At 36.5% G+C, this 10,073-nt stretch overlaps 1 protein-coding gene across 1 annotated transcript; it reads right to left on the bottom strand.

Annotated features, from left to right (window-relative positions):
* Nucleotides 1-360: 360 nt before the first annotated feature.
* LOC311082100 (uncharacterized protein) lies at nucleotides 361-8,148 on the bottom strand (the record flags this gene model as incomplete). The annotated part of the gene is made up of 6 exons (XM_084112844.1): nucleotides 361-1,004; nucleotides 1,121-2,130; nucleotides 6,406-6,503; nucleotides 6,615-6,770; nucleotides 7,141-7,275; nucleotides 7,969-8,148. 6 exons carry the CDS (start codon nucleotides 8,146-8,148, stop codon nucleotides 757-759), a joined length of 1,827 nt encoding a protein of 608 aa, XP_083968970.1. The 3' UTR covers nucleotides 361-756.
* Between the last annotated feature and the right edge of the window lie 1,925 nt (nucleotides 8,149-10,073).

Here is a 10,073-nt window from a genome sequence, read left to right on the forward strand (position 1 = left end):
CTCTGAATATTATATATATATTTTTTTTTTTACTTGAAGATAGACAACAAAAGCTTCCCAATTCTAATGAGATAAGATTTTTTAGTATCAATCTTAAAAATAAAAAGTTAGAGTAATTTACATTTCTGGAATGTGGAAGAACAGTATATGTCCAGTTAATGTGGAATAACAGTATATGTCCAGTTAATGTGGAATAACAGTATAAGTCCAATTCATCCTATCATTTTAAGCCACTGGAGATTTGATTGCTTTATCTTAGTTTTAATACAGTAACAGAACCTTAAAGAAAATATTAAGCATTTCTTTCTTTCAATTTCTTTAATTTTTTGCCAACGTAAATCACAGAACAAAAACACGGACAATACGGTAAGAACAATGAACAATACATAGGCCTACTTATAGTACAAAAAATAAACCGTACATACAATAAACAATACATACAAACAATAAACAACAGTAATAACAGTAAACAATACATATTTACAATACATACATCATCATCATTCCATGCTATATTTCCATATTATGCTAGTTTACATGTACATCTTCCTTTTTTTGTTCCTTTAACTTTTATAATACATTTCATAAATAATCATCCCATTCATTCATTTACTAAATAAATAAATACCTATAAATTCCTATTATACAACATAAGATAAGGCATACAAGATAAGCTACAACTACTTTTATGATTACTTTTACACAATATACACAATATACCCCACCTTACCCTGCACATGACCTACACATACCAGGCTACTCTTCACATTCTAATGTCCCATAAAATGCTTGGGCCTCTGCTGGCATGTAGGCTAGCATTTTCATAAGGTCACGGTGCTTCTCCTTCTTGATGGGCAGAGGGTCCTCGTAAGCACGAGCATACGTGATGGAGAACAAGGGAGCTGGAGGTGGTTGATTCTTCCTCTGTTTGGTGATCAGCCAGGTCTTCCATCCCTCGTAAAGGCTGTGGCTCCGTTTTGTGTGGACACACCATGGATCAGCAGCTGAAATCATGATTCAACAAGAAATTCAATAAAGATTCTTCCTTCACGCACATATCCCCAACACTGTTAATCTCAGAAAACCAGTTTAGTTTTAGTTTAGTTCTTCGTTTTTTTACCTGTCACTTTCAACCACATCATGGATGTGATTAGGAGGCCAGGTGGACGCTTTAATGTTGCATCAGGGAGCTGCCTGAAGTCCGCACATTTCATCTCAGTTACTTTAAATGGCTGCTGCTGCCTGGCTCCACGGATCATCTCGGCAACATCGCTGGGTGTGTGGAGTGTGGACACCTTACGCCTCTTGTCCAGCGTGGCAAATGAACGGTCACAGGGAAGGAAGGAGTGACCAGACACCATGAACTTCTGCTCTATCTGACTGAAGTACCTTCTAGATATGAGCAGGGCCATGAGGTTTAGGACTCGCCAGTTGTTGTTCTGCCCACAGCATCGGTCACTATAGATGATGAGCTTCCGTTCCTTTGCCTGGAATAGGGGAGCGAAAGATGTTTCTTCCCACTTCAAAAGACAGCTTGCCACCTCGATGGAACCTCTGTGAGCGATGCCCTCATGCCAGAGGCACATTGTAGGAGGATCGTCAGTGCCCATCTCCTGGATACAGAGGTTGTAGTTGGCCAGCTGCCGTTGATAGTACACGTTGGAGTGTGTCAGGTTTGGCGTGAACACTACCCCCTGCATGTCGATACAAATGACATGGCAGTCATCATTGGCTTTGGCCCACTCTGTGTCAGCCTGCAACTGGGTGTACGCTTTTTCAGCTTTCCGGTGGTGAAGCTCACTCTCGGCTGCGATCTTCAACCTTTCTCCATCTGTTGTAGCAGCTGTTAATTTTGAGAACAGGGCGTCACATTTCGCACAAGTGTCACTTCTTGGCTGCCCAAAACTGAGGTTCTGCTGCTTGAAGATGTCCCTATAGAGCCAGAACTTTGCAGTGGATGCTGGATTGTTTTCCTTGTACAGGCGGAACATGCGGAGCAGGTTTAAATCAGGGCTCAGGTACTCCCTCTCCACATCTCCCTTCAACCGTGAGTAGTGGTTCGGTTGGCGTGGGAAGCTCAGGATATGCTCTCTTATCCCCTCTCTCACTGCAGGATGAATGCTATGAGGCCTAAAAAATAAACAACACAACTCATGAACACAGGAAATATAATAAACTATGCTGGTCTGTTTTGCAAAATTGCATTGTTTCTTTGACATTAAATTATAGGATTTTGTTTTTCACATACAGTCATTAAAGGGATACTTCAGGATTTAGCATTACGCTTTGTATCAGTAGAAAACCTGTAGTATTTTCGAATTACCGTGCTTTCCTCCCTCATGTCCCCCTCAGACGAGAGATTTATGTATTTTTTGTCTGGAAAAAATCCAGCGATGACGCAAAAATCGTCATTGTTTACATGCACATCTTTTGTTTAATGAATGAATTAATTTATTACGATTTGTGAATCTGAATGTAGTGTTTACATGACGCTAACCAAGTGATCAGTTGATGTGCGTTCTCCTCCGTGAGAGATAGCCTACGAGACTATGGAGCTATTCTTGTGCCAATAAAAATGAACGTAGCTTTTCAAGAAACTAATGAAAATATAAATTGAAACTAAATAAATTATCTCTAAAACTGAAAAAGAATAAATCGCAGGCAATTTTTTTGACTTCGTTTTTAATACACTGCATGTTTTGCTAACTATTTCTCATATTTCAATCGCTGATCTGAACTTACAAATGCGCTTCCAGAGTTTTCATTTACGCTTCTGAAGTTTTCGTTTACGCTCCCAGAGTTTTCGTTCGCCGTTCTGACACATTTCTCTCGTGGGGGCGGGGCTAGTAGCAGTGTGTTCTCATTGGTTACTGAGCTTTTGATTGATCGCTTCGTGACCTGGAAGTGAAGACGTCAGTGTTTATGTGTGGATGTGAGCGTGTGTAATCGCAGCTTTCTATTTCATTTTAGTGATATTAAGTTTATATCTGTATTTATTTGCTGCTACACTATATTGTTGAGATGATCTCTTATAGAAGGAATAGTACAGACGAATGATATTTATCATTAGTCATCGTCGCTATATCAGGAGGATACTGGATAACGTTAGCCTACTCGTGGTAAGTCTGATTTTTGTTTTGTTTTTAATACTATACTAATACTATTTATAATACAGTACTGGCCTTTTTCAGGTGGAGAGGCATTTTAGAGCTCAGTGAGAGCCCATAACATTATACAGCTGAGCTGTGTTGTCTTGATTTAACTGTTAACGTTAGCCCAATCATTACATGACTTGTTTATCTACATTCGGTTACAGTCTTCAATTAGATCATATTTGCTTCGATTAGATCATATTTCCCCACAGCCACCCCAAACAACATTGAGCTAGAGTACTGTACAGTAGCCTATCTGTACTGTATCAGTCAATGACCGATGCCATAGGACCAGAGTGCTGCCAATCACTGCCTGATTCAACTTTGGCAATGTAAAGCCTTTTTACCATGCCAATAAAGCTATTTAAACCTGAATTTCTCAATTGCTGATTAATTTGCGATGCAAAGTTTTTGAAAGAGGAGAGACACGACTTGACCACAGACCACATCTCTGTTCGTAATATGTAAACACTCAATTATTTTGAAGTATCGCCCTGGTTGCAATATTTATTCTGATTACTTTTGTGTGATAAAGATGACTGATAAAGCTATTGTATGTATCTAGTATGAGTAACAAATAGCTTTTTCTGTGTCCATATTTGACTAATAATAATGAAAAAAGTGCACTTCAGATGAACATTTCTTTGACAAATGTTAAATCTTTAATAGTTTTTAATAATAAATATATGTCCAAATTAAAAACTTAATACATGCAAGTAATTATGACTGAAAACATCCAGCAACTAGGGAATACACAGCCATATGTTTATATATAGGGCAATACAGCCATCTACTGGTTACACAACAGTATTACAGATGATAAATGCTGCTTGACTCCGAGGTAAATATTTAGTACTGTAAAATCCCTTAAATATTAATATAATAAATATTTTAAGTCTGCAACGTGTTACTGTATGGGGAGTTCAAAGCAGTTTGTATTGTTAGATTATAATAAATTTCCTCTCTCATTTTCCAGGGAGTGGAGCAACATTTCCATAAACAAGATTCTGATGCTGACACAGAGGATGGAGTGATAGTACCAGAGATCCACTGTCCCTTTCAGACAATAATCTTACTCTGTTCAGACACATCACCTTTGAATGACTGGGATCTTGATCTTCAGACACCTGATTTATTTTAATATAAACTAGCAAATATTTCAATTTCCTCTAGATTAAAACAAACACAGTTCACAAGTACACAAGAGGTTTCACTTTATTCTTATTAATCTAAATGTTGAGGGGATAGTTCACCCAAAAATACAATTCTCTCTTATTTTACTCACCCTCATGCTGTCCCAGAAGCATTTTACTTTCTTTCTACAGATAAACACAAATTAAGATTGTAAGGAAAGTAATCCATCTCTGCGAGTCCTAAAGACGCTTTAAACCACACACAGTGAGTGTGACGGTAATCCATGCGACCTCAGTGGATGAGTCAATGCCTTCTGAAGTCAAACAATAGGCTAGATAAGAAAAATACTAATATGTGACTGTTTTAACTATTAAAAATCACTTCTGACCAACTTTCTTACGTACATGGGTTACAGTCCACTTGTATTATGGACTCACAGAGATGGATTATTTCCTTAAATATCTTTGTCTATGTTTATGTCAAGAAGAAAGTCATATACATCTGGGATGGCATGAAGGAGAGTAAATGATGAGAGAATGCTCATGTTTTGGGTGGACTATCCTTGCACTGCTTGTGTCCAGTCACTGCTTTGTTACTTGTACTGCAACAGGAACTGCTCAAAGAATCATTGCAACATTTAAAATGTATATGAATTTTTAAAATGTATTCTGTATTTGTAATTGTGCATTTTGTATAGTAATGTATATCATGAGAATACTGTGCATTACATGTATATTATGCAGTTAATGTTTTGTGGATTCTGGTCTTTCCTGTCACAACATAATTGCATCCAAGACCTTCACTCTGATACTTGTGTGTATGCTTTAGTGACAATAAAGAATGTACATTTATTTGAATTCATATTTTCAATTACATTAATTTAACTGGTTGTATAAGTCACGATTGAAATGGTTGATGATTGTTAAAATATATTTACCATTTTAAATGTTTGAAGATAGTGTTAATTAAATGAAATAACTAAATACAATTATCAATAAAAAAATGGCAACAAGAGCATTCATGTAATGCAATGCCCTTTGAGGTCTGTATCTGACAGCAGGCCACGACTGTAATTTTCATTTTGTTTAAATTCCTCTTATTTAAGTGATCATTAATTTTGATGGTGTAAACGTAGGCTATATCATGCTAACAATGAGTAGTGTGATGGCCATGGTTGCCAACCTTGATTACTTGGTTGAAGTTTGACTTTCTTGACGGCTGAATATATCAGACACGTTTGCTAGTATTCTCTTTAAATTGTAACAGCTGAACCTAATCAGAGCCTAACATGCAAAATAATCATCAGGAATAAACAAATATTCTCCGAAAACACTGGACACTACAATATTTTAAGTATTATATACAGTACTTTAATGTGCAATTACACCTGAATAGACTGAATAGATCTCTTGTGCTCCTAAAAAGCTTCTGCCAACTAAGTAGTAGCAGGTAAATACAGATAAAATTAAAAAACAAACATAACTTAATATCACTAAAATGAAATAGAAAGCTGCGATTACAGACGCTCACATCCACACATAAACACTGACGTCTTCACTTCCAGGTCAGGAAGCGATCAATCAAAAGCTCAGTAACCAATGAGAACACACTGCTACTAGCCCCGCCCCCACGAGAGAAATGTGTCAGAATGGCGAACGAAAACTCTGGGAACGTAAACGAAAACTTCAGAAGCGTAAATGAAAACTCTGGAAGCGCATTTGTAAGTTCAGATCAGCGATTGAAATATGAGAAATAGTTAGCAAAACATGCAGTGTATTAAAAACGAAGTCAAAAAATTTGCCTGCGATTTATTCTTTTTCAGTTTTAGAGATAATTTATTTAGTTTCAATTTATATTTTCATTAGTTTCTTGAAAAGCTACGTTCATTTTTATTGGCACAAGAATAGCTCCATACGAGACCAGTGCGTCTCTGTGTCCCAGTGCATTCTGGGAGTTGTTGTCTTTCATTCCCATAAATCAAAAATTTATTTTCTGGCTTTTCTCAGTCTAGAAGGCTCCAAATTAAAAAATAATTTCACATTTCTACTACATAAATGACCCATTTTAAATACACATTAATCTTTCCTGAGGTGAAGTTTTTTTTTTTTTTTTTACTTACCTGTTCTTATGTTTTCCTCTGAAGTCCTCTAATGGAGACCTGACTTTAGCTACCTGCTCTGTTCCCTCAGACTGACTGCCTAACTTTTCTTGAATAACCTTTTCAAAGATATGTAACTTTAAATAAATATGTTATGGAAAATGTATCTAATTAAAATCATGCATGTAATGAAAAGTTAAACAGAAAACGCTAGGCTATAGAAAACTTGCCTGTAAGCGACTGTTGGTCAGTTGAAAGACTGACATAAATGTAAGCTTACAAACAGCAAGTCTTTGGCCTCCTTGTTGCACATTGTACTTGAAGGTGTACTTCCTCTTAGTATTCTCAGTGTCAGGCCCACGCGGTCGTCTGCGACTCACCTTGTGCTAGAAGTAAAAAGACATGAAGTAAAAATACATTTACCATAGCGTAGCAGGCTAGCCGTCGTATGCTGTCAAGTTAAGGTCATTAAGTATGTGAGTAGGCTTTGGTTAGGAGAATGAATAAGCCATGTGTGTGCCTTTTAGGGCACCAAAGCGCTGTGGTCTTTAATGTACTTGGTGGCCTACTTGATGCTGGTCATCCTTCATCCATCCTCACAAAATTTAACATTTACAGTGATCAAGCACATGTGCAGTCTTAGTGAATTGAAGGCATACAGTAGTATTCAATTCACTGGTTATTTCATGGGCCTACATTGTAATGCATTGCATACTGTTGACATGATATGGTCATGTATTGCTTAAGTTAGCCTACCTGCTCCAAACCAGAGAGAATGATAGCCTGCTGCCTCTCATAAGAGACAGCATAAAACTCTGTGAAGAGCTGGAGTTTTCTTTCATCTGTTAGGCTTGAACACTGCCTGGGACACGTCTCCTTGCACACCTTGCCCTTAACAGAAACAAAGTCACATTAGCGTTTTTTTTGTTTGTTTTTTTTTAGCTATAAAAACTAGAGCTATTAGCAGCTATTAAGGTTACTTGCTAGAATATCAGCTTATAATCAATGCATTTTTTTTATTATTACCTTTTTTCAATTTATTTTTATTATTTATTAAATAACAAGTAACAAACATAACATAGCATACAATATTACAAAACAACGTGTTGCATTAAATGGTAACGTGATCCAAAAATTATATCAAAATATTTTAAACACGTCAATGACTTTTTATTTTATTTTTTATTTTTTTTACCAATTTCAGTGAAGACATAAAGCAATCAAATTCTACTCTAAACATCTTAAAGATTGGGGATGAATTTACATATGTTTGTTTATGTATATAGCCTACAATTCTGCCAGCAGTAACGTTACGTATAACACAATCTATGAATGACGCAGCTGGGCTGGTGTTAGAGACGCACCTAAAGCGTTTCGATTCATTTCTCCGTGGTTATAAGGAGTACAGACATGTTTAAAACGTCCCCTGAATCCTAATTTTCTCAGCTTTCATTTCGACCCATTCATGAAATGATCCTTTAAACAGAATGAGCTATATGAACTGTAGTAGACAGAGCCTACACGCCCCTCTGACTGTAACCGCTAACTTAACGTTAGATACTTTGTATACGGGTTTTCACTCACCTCTTTTGGTGGACCTTTTCCTTGTTTTTGCTCTCCTCTCCGGTTCACATAGGGTTTCCCAGCATTCCTCAAATACTTCCTTGCTCTGTCCTTCCATTCGTTCACGTTCGCTCTCCTTTTTTTGCCGAGGTTTTGCCTATTAATGTCCGCAGCGGACATGAAAGCAAACGGCGTCTCCATTTTTCGTTAGTGGACATAAACGGTTTTTCCGCGTGAGACTATTTTAAATGTTAAAATACAGAGTTTTGGTCGCGCGAACACCCCCCAAAGTGATTCTGTATACAAAGTGGCACACATACATTCAAGTCACATGGTTATCTCAATTTTTGTTTTTTTGGACTTATACGGTTGTTCGTCGCATGAACACAAATAAGGCCACAAAACACATACTAAATATGTGTCCACAAGACTTTTGAATAATGGATGTTGTCGCCTAGAGTTTCCGCTTCAAAATGATCTGAAAATCATCCTCATAAAACAATACATTGATTTAAACTTTGTAAGACACGTTTTTTTTGGAAAGGCAATATGTGAATGATCATGAATAATGCTCTGATTCACAACTGAGAAGACAATGACCCGCATAATGAGCTGCATAATGAGCCTTTCAGTCAGGTGTGTCACTGAGAGGGTACCACAAGAAAGAATGTGAGGACTTATTTTGTATGCATGCAAATTATATAATATCCAAAGTAAACATTTCTAGTATGCAGTTAATTCTCATACTGTATTTTCAGAAAGTTTTGGAATATACCCTCTCCCCAAATGTGTCACTAATAAAAAACAATAATAAGTAATTTAATGAGAAGGCTTACAGGTGCTGGTCATAAAATTAGAATATCATCAAAAAGTTGATTTATTTCAAGAATTCAACTTAACAGGTGAAACTAATATATTATATAGACTCATTACATGCAAAGTGAGATATTTCAAGCCTTTATTTGTTATAATGTTGATGATTATGGCTTACATCTTATGAAACCCACGAAATCAAAATCCCAGAAAATTAGAATATTACATGAAATCACACAGTAATTACACAGTGATACCATGGTCACTGAACCAGTTTTTGGTTCTTTTGGTTGTGTGGGCAGGTGCAAATCCTGCTGGAAAATGAAGGAAGCATGAAGTGCTCTGAAAATGTCCTGGTAGACGGCTGCATTGACTCTGGATTTAATAAAGCACAGTGGACCAAAGTCCTCTTTTCTGATGAGAGCAAATTTTGCATCTCATTTGGAAACCAAGGTCCCAGAGTCTGGAGGAAGAATGGAGAGGCACACAATCCAAGATGCTTGAAGTCCAGTGTGAAGTTTCCACAGTCTGTGTTGGTTTGGGGAGCCATGTCATCGGCTGGTGTTGGTCCACTGTGCTGTCCACTCAACGCAGCCGTCTACCAGGACATTTCCAGAGCACTTCATGCTTCCTTCAGCAGACAAGCTTTATGGAGATGCTGACTTCATTTTCCAGCAGGATTTGCACCTGCCCACACTGCCAAAAGAACCAAAACCTGGTTCAATGACCATGGTATCACTGTGTAATTACTGTGTGATTTCATGTAATATTCTAATTTTCTGGGATTTTGATTTCGTGGGTTTCATAAGCTGTAAACCATAATCATCAAAATTATAACAAATAAATGCTTGAAATATCTCACTTTGCATGTAATGAGTCTATATAATATATTAGTTTCACCTGTTAAGTTGAATTCTTGAAATAAATCAACTTTTTGATGATATTCTAATTTTATGACCAGCACCTGTATATTGACCCATTAAGATGTTGCTTACATCTATATAAAATATATTTTTTGCTATTTTATTTTCACATGTAAATCAATTACAATTTTAACAATATTTCAAGTGTAATCTTTCTTTGTAAAAAGTATACACTTTATCATACGTATTTCAAAGTTAAGGATTCATTAGTTTGAATATTGGAACAAACACTATAATAACATCTTAGTTGATAATACAATATACCTACATTATTTTTGACAAAACATCACATACTATATATTTAACATATGAGGAGAAATTGGCGAACAAAAGCTTATTTGATGTGACAGTAGTAAAAACTTTATAATTTATCCAAAACTAATCAACAAA

Source organism: Abramis brama, assembly GCF_963993115.1.
Source record: "Abramis brama genome assembly, chromosome: 4".
In the NCBI taxonomy this organism is placed as follows: domain Eukaryota; kingdom Metazoa; phylum Chordata; class Actinopteri; order Cypriniformes; family Leuciscidae; genus Abramis; species Abramis brama.